Source organism: Gopherus flavomarginatus, chromosome 5, assembly GCF_025201925.1.
Source record: "Gopherus flavomarginatus isolate rGopFla2 chromosome 5, rGopFla2.mat.asm, whole genome shotgun sequence".
Lineage (NCBI taxonomy): Eukaryota > Metazoa > Chordata > Testudines > Testudinidae > Gopherus > Gopherus flavomarginatus.
In genome coordinates this window covers 86,703,290-86,720,234 of record NC_066621.1, presented here as the reverse complement: position 1 = coordinate 86,720,234, position 16,945 = coordinate 86,703,290, and the positions used below count along the sequence as shown (strand labels likewise).

The 16,945-nt window shown below is 49.1% G+C and overlaps 1 protein-coding gene across 3 annotated transcripts in view; it reads right to left on the bottom strand.

Annotated features, from left to right (window-relative positions):
* F2 (coagulation factor II, thrombin) overlaps nt 1-7,602 on the bottom strand; it is a 40,302-nt gene extending 32,700 nt beyond the window's left edge. Inside the window, exons 1-8 of one of the 3 annotated variants that reach the window (XM_050955378.1) lie at nt 7,318-7,602; nt 5,920-6,083; nt 2,926-2,950; nt 2,681-2,731; nt 2,065-2,170; nt 1,795-1,931; nt 1,103-1,405; nt 506-607 (exon numbers count right to left, since the gene is read on the bottom strand). In XM_050955378.1, coding sequence (XP_050811335.1) covers nt 506-607; nt 1,103-1,405; nt 1,795-1,931; nt 2,065-2,170; nt 2,681-2,731; nt 2,926-2,950; nt 5,920-6,083; nt 7,318-7,573 — 1,144 coding nt within the window. In that variant the 5' untranslated portion in view covers nt 7,574-7,602. Of the gene's footprint in view, nt 1-505; nt 608-1,102; nt 1,406-1,794; nt 1,932-2,064; nt 2,171-2,680; nt 2,732-2,925; nt 2,951-5,919; nt 6,084-7,317 lie in introns of those variants that run through there. The other 2 variants (XM_050955377.1, XM_050955376.1) reach the window with 2 other exon arrangements.
* Between the last annotated feature and the right edge of the window lie 9,343 nt (nt 7,603-16,945).

The following is a 16,945-nucleotide window of genomic DNA, read 5'->3' as shown; positions in this document are numbered from 1 at the left end:
GATGTTCTCCCTCTAGATACTATAAGTGTCTGTTGAATGTGGGGGTGGCGGAATTGCCTTGTGGTTGGGGTTGTGGCAGGCTTTCCTTGGAGGTGGGAGGGGGAGGGAGTGCTGATTTTTTTTGCATTTCAAAAGACAGTAACCTACTCATTCTCTATTGTGCTCTTGGCTGGGACTGGAAGATCTCCCAAAGCCACCAGTCTTGCACCTTCTCCTACAGCATTTCTTGCTCTGAACCAGGGCTGAAGTAGCAGGGATCTCCCCATTGCACCTCCTGCTGGGGAAAGCTGGGACTGTAAGGACTGGGGGCTTCCTCACAACTGGAGGTTAGCTTTGGATGAGTTTTTTAGACAGAAACTAAAGTAGTTTTAGCATCCACTTCTGCTTTGAGCAGTAGGTATTTAACAGGCTTTTTTTCCCTGAGGAACAAGGCATTGTGGGAAGGAGCTGCAGCTTCTGCAGCACTTTTGGTCCTATGTTTGTGCCTCCTAGGTCCTTTGCTCACCTGCTTCACCTGAACCAAAAGTTGTAACATCAAAGAAGGTTTGGTGCTCTTGGGTAATGGTCCGCCCTGCTATTACATCGTCCATCTCATCCAAAGACCTCGCTGAGAGAGACAGACAGAGATGTTGAGAGGCAAAGCTCCAACGTTTTACATAGGACTTCAGAAGTGGCACCATCCCTTCCAACACGTAGTGGGGTTGGTGGAAGTATTGCTTTTTTAAGCAAGATCATTGGTTCACTGATTCTCCTTCCCAACCTCTGCCCAACAGGTGAACTAATAAGCACCATCCAGTTAGCTGGAATATGGCGGCACATATTGACGTGATGCAGGGGGAGGGGTTGTCAGTCAATAAAGGGCTCCTCAAACCTCAGGCATAGTCTTACATGTGTACACATATACCATGTGACCCACACATGCATGACTTAATGTAAACAGATGAATCCCATACATGTAGCCTCCCATGAGGCTGTGGCCTACCCACTCCTCACCACAAGGTCCCTTCACCACAGTACTGTATCCTCCTGGCTATTGTGAATTTCTCCCACCCTGCAGGCCCAAGATCCCCATGGCAGCCCCATACCCACTGACACGTCTCACCACAGTAGTGCAGGTCACAGTACTCAAAGGTAGTATTTGGATGATCCACATAACACCAGACACCTTCATCATCTCCATCAGGATTCCGGCAATAATTCTCCACCAGCTTCACTTCTGGGAGAAACATAATTCCATGGGACAGCTCCTTTGCTTTGTCTGAGGCCCATGGCAAACACTTGGCCCCCGAGACGGTGACAGAGAGATTCCCATCGTAATACAGCCCTTTGTCCGTTTCACATGGCTCCTGTGTTCTGTCCAGTGGAGGAGTCCGGGGAATAAATGGAACTGTGGTCTTGTCTTGACCTGAAAGAGAAGGAGCAAGACAGCCATTATCGGACTCATGGCCCTGCAGTGGGAAGTGCTGGTGTCTGGCTACAGACCAGATTCCAGCAGGCCCCAGAGCACTTCACTATGTCCCATCACTCCACTATGTCTGGGGTCCCCACCCTGAATCCCATGGGATGCCCCACACTGCCCAGGAGCCCCCTTCTCACCAGTGAGGCACCTGGGGGTGCTGTGTCACTCAAAGTAAAATGAAGCAGACCTTCATCCCACTTCTCTGTGCCTTCCAAGTCCTCCCGCACCCACTCTCCACAGACCCTCCCCTTTCTTGAGGTCCTTAGTATCAGCATTAGAGTAAATTTTTCCCTCCTAGGGAACGGGGTATCTCAGGGCCCAGTGTCGAGGCTCACCACACACTGGAACAGCACACTCTTCCCATCGCACTGCTGGGTCTCGGGTATAGCACCAGGGGCCATTTGGGTTGTTGTCTGGGTTCCTGCAGTAATTCTTGGTGAGATTGGCATCCGGATGGGTGGTGATGTTAAACCTATGAGAAAGGAGTGATGAGGTAGCTAGCAGCCTAGAGAACCTCTTCAGTCTGGGTTGTGGTCTTCCTCACAACCTGGCTCCTCCAACCAGAGCTGGGATATAGTGTGTGTGGAAGAGGGTTATGGACTTACTCAGGTCTGTGAGGGAATTTGCTTGTCCAGAACTGACATTCAATCCCCGACTTGGTGACAGAAATTGTCCCTTGATAGTTCTGCCCACTGCCTGAGACACAGTTTCCTGCCAAAGTCCCAACAGAGGGCAAGTCAGAGGCATTATTTTCATAGAGTCCATAGGTACCAGCCTACAAATCCCTGACTTGGGTTCTCACATACATGCACAGACCCACCTTAAACAAATTTTACCCCCAGATCATCCTGATGGACTTCACTTCTGTATCTCAGTGCCTTGATTTGGAGCTGGAGGTAGCTGGGAATAGTAGTGAGGAACTCGATCCTCACTGGAGCTGGCGGCAGCTGGGCATCTATCCCATGCTATTCCAAGGGGGAATCCAGGGTTTTTGGGATGTTAAAGAAAAAAGTGTTTATGGGGGATCAATATGGCAGGAAAGTCTAGGGGGCTCTGCCTCCCCCTCTAAGTGCTGTTGCTCCCCCTGATATTGTCCATCTGATGACCTTCCCGCTTCTTTAGAATTTCCTCCCAAATTGTGCTGGGAGCAGGTTTCCAGGAACTCACCATCTACAGGTTTCCAGGAACTCACCATCTACGAGGTCTCCAAGCCCCTCTTACCTGCCAGACACTCATCCAGAGTTGTCCTGAGCTTCCTCTGGGATTCACATTCTAACAAACAAGAGCAAGAAACCTGTCCGGTCAAAGGCTCTCCAATGAGCACTGCAGCTCAAGTCAGCATGACATATGAGAGGCTAGAACCCTGGGGAGTGGCCTGGCTAATGAAGCTAGGGAGCCAGCTCTTCCGGGTACAGCAGTACAGCCTGTGGGACATCAAAACATTTGCAGGACTTGAACCAACTTACCCCTGTATTTCCTCCAGAATTCATCCTGCAAAACAAATGCAAACACTTAGGATCTGAGTAATGGAGCCTCAGCCCTGCCTGAACTTCCGCAATTCAAACCAAAGCCAGACACCATCTCAGTAAGAGAATGTTCCTTCTTGGCAAACAGGGAGCAAACTCTAGCCCTGCTGAGATCAAAGACACTGGAGCACAACAGAGAGAAAGTGACACTGAGTCACGTGCTTTCCTGTCAAATTCTGGGGCTACCTATCCTATCACAGCCCTGCCCCAGTGGAGGCCGTTTGAAAGCAGCCAATTTCACTTCTGCCTGACCTATCTCAGCAACACCAGTTTCCAGTCAAATCCTCTTCAAGCAGCATACTGCCTTGAGAACTACCCCACTTGGGGAGTAGCAGGGGACTGCAGACAAAGCAATTCAGATGAGGAACACTGGCAGTAATGGCCTTTCCTGTGGTCAGCCGCCTTCCCTCTCCATTCTGGGCTTGAGGTGTCTAAGTTTACATCAGCCAGCCACAAACTCCTCTCTGCTTCCATCCCTGCAGGGTCAGGCACCAGTGGCAAGCATTATCTCTATGATTTATATTACACTAGTAACCCAAATGTGCTGAGTGCTGCCTACACATGTAGTAAGGGACAATCTCTGGTGCAAAAACCTTCTAAACTGGAAAGACAAATAACTGACAAAGCTTGGGGGCAAGGGATACATCATAAGCAAAGGAGTCAGGGGCTGATTGGTAGCCATTTCGTACAGACTTATCTACAAGGCGTGTTAGTCCTTGCTAGAAGGGTATACATTCTAGTATACACAAGCATGCTGCACACTAACTGGCTTGTGTGGACCTTGCTGGTGTGTACTAAGAGTGTGCATAGGGTTGCCAGATGACCAGTTTTCAACTGGAATGACTGGTCAAAAAGGGATCCTGGCGGCTCCAATCAGCACTGCTGTCTGGGCCGTTAGAAGTCCAGTCAGTGGCGCAGCATGGCTAAGGCAGGCTCCCTGCCTGCTCTGGCTCCACGCAGCTCCTGGAAACAGCTAGCTTTTCCCTCCGTCTCCTAGGCGGAGGTGCAACCATGGGGCCTCTGCATGCTGTCCCCACCCTAAGTGCCGGCTCTGTAGCTCCCATTGATTGGGAACCACGGCCAATGGGAGCTGTGGGGGCAGCGCCTGCAGAGCCCCCAGGGCCATGCCTCCTCCTAGGAGCCGGACATGCCGGTCACTTTTGGGAGCCACCTGAGGTAAGTACTGCCTGGATCCCTGGAGCCTGCATCCCTCACCCCCTACTGCACCCCAACCCCCAGCCCTGAGCCCACTCACACATCCGAACTCTCTCCCAGAGCCTGCACCCTTCCCTCCCAAACCCTTTGGCCCCAGCCCGGAGCCACCTCCTGCATCCCAAACTCCTCATCCCCGACCCCACATCAGAGCCCGCACCCCCACCAGGAGCCATCACCCCTGCACCTCAACCCCCAGTCTGGAGCCCACATGGACTCTGAACCCCTCATTTCTGGCCCTACCCCAGAGCCCATACTCCCCTTTCACAGCCTATCCCCCTGCTCGGAGGCCTCAGCCCAGAGTCCGCACCCCCAGCCAGAGCCCTCACCCTCTCCCACACTCCAACCTCCTGCCCAGCCCAGTGAAAATGAGCGAGAGCGCAAGGATGGGGGATAGCGAGTGATGGAAGGTGAGGGGATAGAGTGAGTGGGGGCACGGCCTCAAGAAGGGGTGGGACAGGGAGCAGGGCAAGGATGTTCGGTTTTCTGCAGTCAGAAAGCTGGTAACCCTAAGTGAACATTAATGTAGTCCTGTTTCAAAGGTGCACTAGGGAACTTTAGTGTGCACCATCATGGGCCAGCTAGTGTGTTACACGCTAGCTCGCACTAGAATTTACACCCTTCTGGTGTGGACTAATGCAGATTGTAGGCAAGCCTGTAGTTTCACTTATTTTAAAATATATACACATATATACACACACACACACACACACACACACATATATATATACACATATACATACACATATACACACACACACATATATATTATATAAAAACATCCTCAGCTATGGCATAACTAGATATTTTCAGGCCTGTTTTGTTCTGCTGAATGCTCGTTAGTCTCAATTTAAAAGCAAATGAAAGACAATTGAGCCAGCTTAGTTTAACTGGCCTAAAAATTGAAAATAGGCCCAAATCCCCACAATGTGCACATGCTCCATTGGGATCAGCAGGAGCCGAGAAGCAAGCATGTGCTCTGTTTGCAGGATAGGGGCTGTGGCTGTTCGGAAGTCTTGCTTTTGTATTAACCCTTATTTGCTTAGTAAGTTAGATTTTTTAAAATCTCTGCCTTTTTTTATTTGAGGTCCCCATCTCGCAATCAGACCTATTAACTCCAACCCCTGGGGCTCTGCCCAGATTGTACTTTAACCTAGACCTAATTCCTGTGCACACTTACCTGTTTTCAATTAATTTTTCATTATTTGAATATTGTGCTCTTCCCTGTATCAACTAAGAGTTAGTTTCCTTGTACAGACCTTTCCCAGCTGTCTTGCACCTCACTCCCAGCATACACTCATTTACACTCACTGTGATGCTCATTTTTTTCCAAATAGAACTAAATATACCCAGTTTCCCTCAAAGTAACCTCTTACCCCCAACCTCCACCAAGCTGCATCCCCCACAGTAAGGAGGATGGGGCTTGTCATGCACCTCTCTTGAGTTTTCCCCTCTCGCTCTGTCAGACAGGACGGCTCCCAGGACTGTAAGGGTGCTGCCACCAGAACCTCTCTGACCTTTCAGGAGAGGAAGGTAGTTCCTGCCCTAATTAGGAAATATGTCATAGAACCAAAGTCATTCCTTGAAGTGGGTCTGGGAACACACTGGACCTTGCCTTGGCAGCCCCTTGATGAACCCTTTAGAAGCTATGATCCTCAACTATCTGGTCTCTCCTCATGGTATCCATATGAAGGATCATTTCCTGGGAGTGGCTGTACATACCGTGCGAACAGTGGACTCGAGGGCTTCATAGGCTTCCTCATAGCTACATTTCTCTTCTAGACACTCCCGTTCCAGGTTGCCTTTGAGCATCTCTTCCAGGAATCCCTTGTTGGCACGTCGCGGGCGCTTGAGCAGGGAAAGCGCTTGCTGCTGCTCAAGGAAAACTACCAAACCAGAACACTGACCAGTCACTTGACAAAGAGATGGAAGAGAACTGTTTCCTTTGCAGGCTCTGCCTGTCCCGTTATGGGTCTGAATCAGTGAACACACACAGCCAGCGAGTCTCTCCTACTGCTTGACCTCTAGTGGAATACGGAGGATGAAAGAGGCTCAGCAGGACCTATCCAGTTCACCTTGAGGCCCCATGCAGGATTAATCTCCCTGCAATCTATGAGCTAAGGCTGTGACCTGTCCTAGATGCCCCAATGGCTGGGGCCTCCACCCTTCCCTGTACATTTCCTTCGGCAAGGCTGCTCCACTAGTTCACTACTCGGCCAAAGTCTGCCTGCTTGGAGCATCAGCACTTACTGGCTTTGTACTGCCACATACTGGCAGTTGTTTCTCTCACTCTGGTGTGTGTCTTTTTGCAATCCCAGCTCAGTAGGATATGCTGGGGAATCACTTCCATCTGCCTGTTCAGAGACCCTGACTTCCAACCTAGCTTCAGCCTTCTCCCATTCCTCTGCATAGCAGTGGAGAGAGACGACCGTCAGAAGGTCCTGTCTGAGGGGACCCTGCCCCCACGTCAGGGAGAGACAGGAATGAGGAAGCAGAAGCCCTAATGGGGAACAAAGGAGGAGCACCAGGAACAGGGACACAGTATATTGCATATGCCTGGGAGTGAAATAGGGCCTAGCCTGTACTACATGTGTTGTTCGGACAGCCAGAGGGGCAAAGGCAATGTGGAGAATAATAGCCGCCCTCTCCCCCCCCATAAATAAAGCAGGTCACCAAGAGAAAGTGAGTCCCTGGCCCAGGAAATGCCACATGTGGCCAGCACAAGGGGCAGGACTGATTAAGATACCCCTTCCCTCCCCCCAGGTTCATTCATGCTCCAAGACAGGGGGCTTTGAAATATACAGTCAGAATAACCCAGCACAATCCACTGAATTGTAGTAGCCAGCCACTCTCCTCACCCCATCCAGCTCCTTCCCCAGAAACTGGGGACTGCTGCTTCTCCCTACACAGCAACAGGGAAGCCCTGAGCGCTCTCTCCCCACTTCTTAGCAAGCGAGTGCCTACTGTCTTAGCTGGAACAAACCCCTGGCCACTCCAGGGACTGTCAGCCCCTCATACAGGCTTCCCCTTCCAGCTGCAGCTTGGAAATGAACAGTCCCATTCATTTTCCTCAGCCTCCCATCACCCCTGCCCTTCCCTCGATACTCAATGAGCCCTTACCCCTGTCATGGCTCAGCACGAGGTGCAGAAGACAGAAAAGGAGCAGGCTGCCCAGCACTCTGACTCTGCTGTGCCTCATGGTATATGCCTCAGCTGCAGTAGAAATGAAGAGGGAGCAGGACAAGAGAAGTCCCAGCCCTGCCTGGGTTAATGTTGAACCAACATGAAGAAATAGGACCCAGGAGGTCAGGGTGTGTGGTGTGTCAGGGACAGCTGTCCCTCCTCCGCTTGGCTTCTCTCCCTCCCCTTTGTGCATTTTCACTTTCAACCATTTTACTGGTCTGAGCAGCACAATAAAACAACAATAATTATACTACCTAGCTCTGATATAGCGCTGTCATAACCATCACCACACTGGGCAGGCCAAACACTTCGAAGCTGAGTGACTGCAGCCTCACAACTGCCAGGAGGTCACAGATGGGGAAATGGAAGCAGATGGAAAGAGAAGGATGCTCCCAGGCACACAGTGAGCCAGCAGCAGAGCCAGAAGAGCCCAGCCCACCTTGGTGAGGTCACTGCTAGATCAACAGAGCTGAAACAATTTCTCCCAAGCCATCTTTGCTCCCATCTTCAGGGCCGTAGCAACAAAGAACGTGGCCCCCTCCAAACATATGTCCAGGGCCCCTTACAATGCAGAAACTGGAATGCGGTATTTATTTTATACAATATACAGGGTTCATATTATGTATACATAGACCTACAGTGTACATGTATTCCGTATTTATGCAAAGCGCTTCTTTCGAGCTTCGTTCTCCACAAATTGGTTAATCAATGCGTCATAGTCCAGAGATCTGGCAATCTTGTTTTCGACTGAGATAACTGCAAGCGCAGAAAGCCTGTCATCTGTCATGGTTGAGTGCAGGATATTCTTGATCAGTTTCATTCTGCTGAAGCTCCTTTCAGCACCAGCGACAGTAACTGGTGTGGTCAGAAGAATTCTGATGCAAATGCAAAGATTCGGATATATCTCCTGAAGGCTGTTCTTGTATACGTATGTTAAAAAATTGTTTGCTGTGACAAGTCCTCTCTCTTTCTCGATGACATAAATAAAACGATTCAATTCCATTATGAGTTCGTTGGCATCAATGTCTCCCATTTTTCTTTCAAAATTTTTGCTGTGATTCTCCAGTTCATTTTCTCTGTGGCACTGCTTCAGGCTGTTAGCGTTGTACAGAAATCCAAACAACTTATACCACTCCACGAGTTGGTCAAATTGCGACGAAACAGAAGATATGGCCTGATCAGTGAGAACAAGAAAGAACTGCGATTTGAATTTTTCTTCGGCAGAAAGACGACTCGAATCATCAGCACATTCGTAATCAAACATTCTCTTCTTACGTCGCCCCCTGGTTTCTGGAAACACCTGCTCAATGCCCATATGCTCTGCTATTTCACGTGCATTTGTGACCACAGAGTTATATCCTGTATTTCGATAGTCTTCCAAAAACTTCATTGTAGCACCGACTTCTGCCTGCAGTATGTCAATTGACACATCTGGTGACTGAATTAATTTGCTGGTTTTATTGACGTGAAATAGTATATCGTACCACGTAGGCCACGTAGTAACATGGTCTAAAAGCGCACCAGCTTCTGTTGCTGTATTGCCATCTTTCTTTTCGAGCGCATATTCTCGCAAAGATGACAAAGCATTGCACAATTCTTCAAGGTGATAACGCAATGGCTTCACAGCATCAATTCTTGACTCCCAACGAGTGTCCGATAATGAGTACTTGTGAACCTCCGTCTTTCCTCGTTAAATGGAAATTCGTAACTTTCATTCTGCTGCGGTGGGCCACGTGCAACAATGTCACACACTTGCCTGTCCGATATTATAGACAGCCAATCTCCTGGATCATCAGTCAGTGGTTCAGATTCAGATACTTCTTTCCCGGCAGCAGCTGGAATATCTGTCACAGTTTGTTTGGTAGAACAACTGGCTTCACCTTCGACCTCACTTGAAGCACTTCTGGATACTTCTGGATACGATTCGTCACTGCTAGCGCTGTCCGTTTCATGTGCCTGTACCTGTACGTTGGATTGCAGCGCAAAATACGTTGACAACTTTGGAATTTTCTCAAGTTCCTTCTCGGCATCTTTTGCTGCCTTTCGTTTACTAGCTCCGCTCTTATACATTCTCTTAGACATCACAAAGCACGCTTTTGCTTTGGAAACGATAAAAAACTAAACAACTAAATTAATAACATTTATCCGCCGACCGCCATTATGAACGCAAATACACATTCTTTGAATGGGTCCAACTAAAATTCAAAACTGACCGACAGACAACTGATGTAGCCAATAGCATTATGATGTATCATAATGACTTCACGGTTTTGTCAGTAAAACCGACATGGATTGTGCAATAGCGTCAATAAATGTCACTTATCTAGTTATACCTTACTTTTTTTTTTGCCACTTTTAGGGGCCTCCTTCCTTGCGGGGCCCCCTCCGGTCAGAGGGTACGGAGGGCGCTCACTACACCTCTGCCCATCTTGCCCCACCACTTCCCCATCACATGGTCTATGTCTACACTATGAACTACGAGTGTGATTCCCAGCTCACTTACACATACTCACGCTAGCTCGAGGAAAGCTAGTGCAAGTATAAATAGCAGGGTAGCTATGGTAGCATGGGTAGCGGCCACATGGCTCTGACATGCTGAGTACTTGCCCACAGGGTTCAGACAGTTTGTACTCATCACGGCTGAACCACGTGTATGTGATCTGGGAATCACCTGCCTACCCCATAGTGTAGACATAACCCTAGACTCATTGTCAACACTTCCCCTCACATCCAGGCTGACACCAACTCTCCCTGTTCTTTCCTCTTTTCTCTGCCCATCACACATTTGTCAATACCCTGGTCATCTGTGATTGATGCAGCCTTCTCCTCTCTGGCCTCCCCAATACTCACCCCTCACTTCCACTTCATCGAAAATGCAACTGCAAGGATTCTCTCCCTTACTCACCAATTACAAATGCATCCCTCCCCTCTGGGGATCTCTCCACTAGCTCCCCTTTACCCATCACATCCAGTTTAAACTTCTCATCCTTGCCTCCAATGCCCTACACAGCTCCAGCATGGTCTTCATCCTGGCTCATTTCTTAGGGTCTCCTCTTAGCCCCTTGCTTCACCAAGGATGCCAACACCACCACTCCCTTCGTTTCCTAGGCCCACGCTCACTCTCCTCCATGTGGCCCCTCACACATGAAGCAACCTCCCAGTCCACGTGTGCCAGCCTCCCCTGCCCCCCCAGCTCTCTGCCTCCAAACCCCTCCCAAAGACTCATTATGATCATTAAGATCAAGGTCAGGATGAAGACCACCTACCCCTATGCTCGCCCTCTCCTCTGAACTTGTTGGGCGTTGCATCTTGAATTCCTGAGCAGGGACTGGTCCCTATATAAATGTAACAGAGTCAATGCTTTAAGGAAGTGAACTTTCTCCCAGCTCTGCCCCATGGCTTAGCCACAAGCCTCCCATTCAGGATTCAACCATTTCTTCTCCTCTCTGAGCACCATAGCTGGTGGTCTGCCAGAGAATCAGCTCCCCTCCCCTCCCCACACTGCCAAGGAGCATGAGCGGGTGGCAGCTGCTGCTAGAGCCCATTGGAGTTCTTTCCAGTTAGTTTAATAAAGCAATTCCTGATACAACCCCCCCGCCCCAGGGGGGCACAAAGTGGGCAGTGCTGGAGGCCCCTTTTATCCTACATGAGTGAGACAGGGGGCATGTACTAAAGGGAGCCCAAAAAAGAAAGGAGATGAAAAGATTCTGCCAAGCAAGAAACTAGTCAGGTGGACAGATAAGCCCTGGAGATGCAGGGGAGGAATCTGCTGAGAACAGGAAGGCAGGATTAACCTGAGAGCTGTGAAATCAAAATGACTAACGAACCCAAGAAAGATCTAGTACTTCATACAGCATGTTAAAGAAAAGCAATGTGGCCATCACCAGCGTGAGCCTCCTCAGAGCGGGGCCTGTAAAAGTAACATGGGACAGAGCACAGAAAATGGGGCTGCCAGAGCCTAGGGGACAGTGGCTCAGCATGAAGCTGTTATGTCCCTCTGCACTCATGGAGTATTTTTCCAGTATGTGCATTGGATACATCTTCTAACTACTGTTTACCTCCATGGAGGGAGTGCAAATATTAGTATTAGAGCAGCTGGAGAAATAACTCTTCAGCCAGGGGTACAAAGAGCAGTTACCTAGGCTCCCTCCCCCACCTGAGAACAGGGGTTCTGGGGAGAAGAGAGTCACACCCGGAGGCATTTGGAGAAATCCCCTAGGACTCCCTTAGGAAACAGCTGAGATGCCCTGGGTCAGAGATCAGCCTGTAAACAGCCTATGTTACCTAGAGAGCATGAGCAAATCATCCCCAGAGAGAGAGAGAAATGCAGAGGGGCTGGGGAAGGGAGGAGTGTGAAGGCAAAGGAGAACGTACACCATTGGGACAGCTGGGGAAATAGGGCCATGAGCTGCAGCCAGCCAGAGCCTCTCTCGCACAGGGGGAGGTGTCAATAACATTAGCACACAGTATTTTCCAAGTCCCAGCTGGGGGCAGGAGGATCTTGCCCAGCTGATTAACTGCACACAGAGGGGGAGGGGAGAAGAGGCTACTGGTAGGACCTGTGCTCAGTCCTTGTGCTCTTTCACACTCCCTACAAGTCTGTTTGATTTTTGGGCCTGAGCTCCAGGACTGCAGTGACCTTAGGGCCCCTTTCACTGAGGCAGGATGGTCTGGCCCCACAGGGTGGGAAAGCAGAGCCCCCAGGCTGTCACCTCACACCAAAGCATTGGAGGAAGGTTAAGGTGTCTCTATGCTACAGCAAGGCCATTCACAGTTGTCTTGCTTATTCTCTCCTGTCTTTCCAGATCAGCTTGGGGTCAGCACAGGGAGTAAGAGACTCAACAGCAGGTAAGGGAGACTGCAGTTTGCAGGTATCCCTGCAACTGTGCCTCACTCTCCAGGAGCCGTGGCAGAGGACAGATGCCTGGCTCAAACATGGCTATCTCTGTGTCATTAAGGTCACTTTGCAACTGTGTCAATATTTGACAAATGCAGAGAGCTGGGCCAGTCACCTGGAGTTAGAGGAGCAGGAACATACTAAATGTACTAATCTTTCTAGCTTCAAAAACAACCTTCAGCCACACAGTTTAGCAGCAGCGCTGGGCCCAGCTGCACCTTATTTACATACGTATTACTGAATAAAGGTGCACTCAGCAGTGACAAGATGCCTGCATAGCATCTGAGACAGGAGAGCCTATCATCTTATTCAATATTAATTCAAACTGGCTTGGACCTGGGACCATTGCCTGGCCTACTAACTGGCTAAAAGCCCCTAAACTGAGGGGAATGATACGTGACAATGGAATGAGGTATGGGAAAGGGTTTAAGTGGGGAGCCTTAAGAAGCAGAAATAGCAGTATGGTCCTCCTACTGCTTTAATAACATTCCAAAATGGGGAACAAAGACACCAATGACATTCCCAGGTGATAAGAAATAGGGAGGAGCTGGACATCTATGAGGACAAATAATCCTAAGGGCCTGTAAATGTGCGCCTACTCTGCAGTGCCACCTGCTGGCCAAGCGTGGCTCTGTGATGCCTGGCCTCAGGTTCCCTTTACTGTCCCACAGGCACTTGTGTCCAATAACAAACCCTCTTGTTGGGGTCTGGTTTAACATAAAAGAAAGGCACAGTAAGGACTCTTCCACCTCTGTCTCCCACTGGACACAGACACTCATCGAGAAGGTCCACCGAGCAACAACCTCTTTGATAGGTTCAGTTATCAGTCCTTACCAGGCGCTACTCAGTCTCTCCCCTTTAAGTCAAGGGGTTGTACCAGTCCCCTTGTTTGCTGTATTCTCAGGCTGCTTCTCCAGGAGCTCCCCCAGCAACTTTCTTCCTGAGCCTTCTCAGCAGCTCTGTAACAGCTCTCCCAGCAACTTCTCCAGTTGTTGTCTCCCCTTTTTGAGGCCCAGGTGCCTTCCCTTAAGCCCAAAAGGGCAGCAGGTAATAACTCACAAGTGCACTGGACTCTGCTTTTCCCAGGAGACTCAGTCAGGGGAAAATTAATCAAATAGGTCCTTAGAGAGGAGGAAATCGGGGCAGCAAGTATGGTTGAAACTTTGGAGGCAGCGAACAAAACAGGCATTTGCAATAAGATATGGAAGTCAAACAGGCCAATGGAGGTTTTGGCCTGCTCTAAAACACTGTGTTGAGTTGGCACCTAGAATTGGATGTTTCCCTACCAGAAGATGACTGACAAATGAGTGAGTTCAGAGAAAATAATCACGGAGGAGGATAGTGGAGGGACTGACTGTGTAAGAACAATTATCCAAGTGATACATATACCTATTCTAAGGCCTGGTCTATACTACAAAGTTGGGTTGCGGTAAGCTGCCTTGCATTGACCTAGTTGTGCATGTGTCTATGTTTAAATTTGTCTCCTACTGATGTAAGTGCCCAGTTACAGCAATGCAGTAACCACCTCCCTTAGTGGCATTGAGCCATGGTCGATGTACTGAGGTCAACGCAGTGCAATTTTAGATACTACGTTACCTCTGTCAACTCTAACAGTCCTCCAACAGCTATCCCAAAATGCCTGACACTGACCATTCTGGTCACAATTGTGAACTCCACTGCCCAGGGTCAGGCAGACTGGAGGCTCCCCCTTCCTTTTAAAGCCTAGAAAAATTTTTGAATGCCTTTTCCTGATTGTCCAGCTTGGCAAGCACACCTAGCAGATCCCATTGTTGTGTGCAACTGCCCAAGTGACCATGACAGTTACATGCTCCATCCTGGAGTAGAGAGGAGATATTAGATCTCCTGGGTCTGTGGAAAGAAAAGGCTGTGCAAGCACAGCTACGGACCAGCCATAGAAACATCAACATTATGAGCAGATCTCATGGGAGATGCAGGAGAAAGGGCATGACAGGGATCAGCAGCAGTGTCACATGAAAGTGACAGGATTGCATCAGGCATATCAGAAGGCCAGGGAGGCCAACAGCTGATCTGATGCCAAGCCACAGACCTGCCGCTTTTACAAAGAGCTGCATGCTATCCTTAGCGGAGCGCCCCTCCTCCTCCGCTCTTCACCATGGATACCTCCAAGAAGCACAAGCCACAGGCACCTGGCATAAACAGCGAGAATGAGGAGGATGGGGGACAGGGAACTGGAAGGGGGTGGAGGGAAATCCAGCTACACTGTGAGCCAGGATCTCTGAGACTCCAATGCAGTCCAATCAGTCGAGCATGGGCAAGCCTGATGCAGGGAAAGGAATCTCAGGTAAGTGTGTAAACGTATTTCCCATTACAGCGATGTACTGATGGTGCCCCCAACTCAACAGGACACAGCTATAGACTTTTCATTAATTCACTCACACTAGAAGACGTACGGTACAACAAAGAGGTAGCATTGTTATGTGATTTTCACTCCCCTGTAGAGATGGGGGGGGGCGCTATGAGGAGCAGTTTATGTACACAGGGATGGGCTCTGAATCCTCCTGAGATTTTGATTAAATTGTCATGGAGGTACTCTGCAATGCTCTCCTAGAGGTTTTTAGGGATGGTGGCCTCAGTTCTTCCTCTGCAATAGGACACTGCCGCATACCAGTCAGTGATAACTACGTCAGGTACCACTGCAGTACACAGACTAGCAGCATAGGGGCCCAGGTGGCTTTGGGATACCCCCAGCAGCAGTTGTGTTCTCTGTTCCTTTGTTACCCTCAGGAGTGAGATACCCACTACAATCACCACTGCGTGCAGAAAACGGTGCCAGTACTCAGTGCCATTGCCTATATTCAGTTTCATGCAACTGAGCAATTCCCTCATTTCCCTCACCCCTGCAGCTCACACTCACTGTGGCTGGTGCTGAGTGATGCCATGCACAGGCACTCCCAAGCAGAAGTGTCAACGAGCATGTCTTGTTTAAAGGTTAAGGGGAGTAGGGGAAGGAAGTTCTGAATCTTAAGTTTTTCTTTCTGTTGTGACTAAATGGACAATGGTACCTCTGTGTGTTTTATCTGCCTGCAGCGTTGAAGGGGTCCCTCTCCACACTTGCAGAACGCCTGAGCCAGATAAGGAGAAAGAAGAGGACTCGGTATAACATGTTCAATGAGACCCTGCAACCCAGCGCTGCATCACACCATCAGCAATGGGCCTGGAGGGCGAACACTGCAGGCAGCCTGGGGAAGGAAACAGCAGACAGGAGAAAGGCCCAGAAGTCCCAGCAGGAAAGATGCATCAGGACTTAATAGAGCTTCTCTGTCAGCAACTAGATGCTGCTGACTGTTGTGGACCTACAGGTTCAATAACCATGGGATCCTGTCCCTTTTCAGTCCCTGGAGAATTCCACTACAGCACCTCCCCTCACACACCCCTACCCAACATTCCATGTGATAGCAGGGGGAACATACCTACCCTTGCCACATTAAGGACAACCACAACTTCACATACAGCAACCATGGCTTTCGCAGGTCAGTGTATGTGTAGCTATGGTTGAAATGTAGCATTTTTCATAGAATCAGATTATTAGGGTTGGAAGGGACTCAGGAGATCATGGACATGAATGTTCTTTCCAATTACAGAACCAGTTTCTCCTCTCTTGGTTTTCACACCTCAACTGCTAGAACAGGGCCTCATCCTCCCTGATTGAACTGACCTCGTTATCTCTAGCTTGCTTGCTAGCATATATATACCTGCCCCTGGAAATTTCCATTACATGCATCTGAGGAAGTGGGTATTCACCCATGAAAGCTCATGCTCCAAAACGTCTGTTAGTCTATAAGGTGCCACAGGATTCTTTGCTGCTTTTACAGATCCAGACTAACACGGCTACCCCTCTGATACTTTCTCCTTAAGTTCTGTTCCATTAATTTAGTAAGTTTTTAATATATTTGCTTTTAAGTTATACATTTTTCTGTGCACTGGTTTTGTAGAGTAAAGTTATATTATTGGAAAATAAGTAATCTTTATTAGTTCACAACATATGCTGCTGAGTGCCTCGCAGTTCTGAAAACACCCACTTACTTGTCACTGTACTACACCATAACACAGCTCATAGGATCAGTGACAAAGTGTAATAATCATAAATGAACACCAAGCACCGCAAAATTAATAGATGCATTGACAGTGTTCTATTCACAGATGTACACCAAGCACCCCACCATTCCTAACACCCACAATACATCAGGAGCAGGTACAGCACAGTACGTTACTGTGGTTCACTGTTAAAAGTGCTCTTTGCAAGCCTCCCTCAGCCAGATAGCTCTGTGCTGAGCTCTAACAGCCCTTGTATCTGGCTGTTCAAACTCCACAGACAGCTGCTCCACTCCTGTCCTACAGACCTGTGGCAACTTTCCCCCCTTTGCTTCACAGATCTTATGCAAGACACAGTGGGCTGCTATAACTATTAGGTTTTTTTCCCCACTGAAATACAATTTTGTAAGTAAACAATGCCAGCGTTCCTTCAATCTACCAAAAGCACATTCAACCATCACCTTGCTTGGGTGCTAGTTGCTTGGTGCTGCTGAGGTGGCTGGTGTATGGCTTCATGAGGCAAGGGAGCAGGGGAGGCTGGGTCCCCCCCAAGGCTGCTAGTGGTATTTTAACATTGCCAGTTGTAGCTTTCTG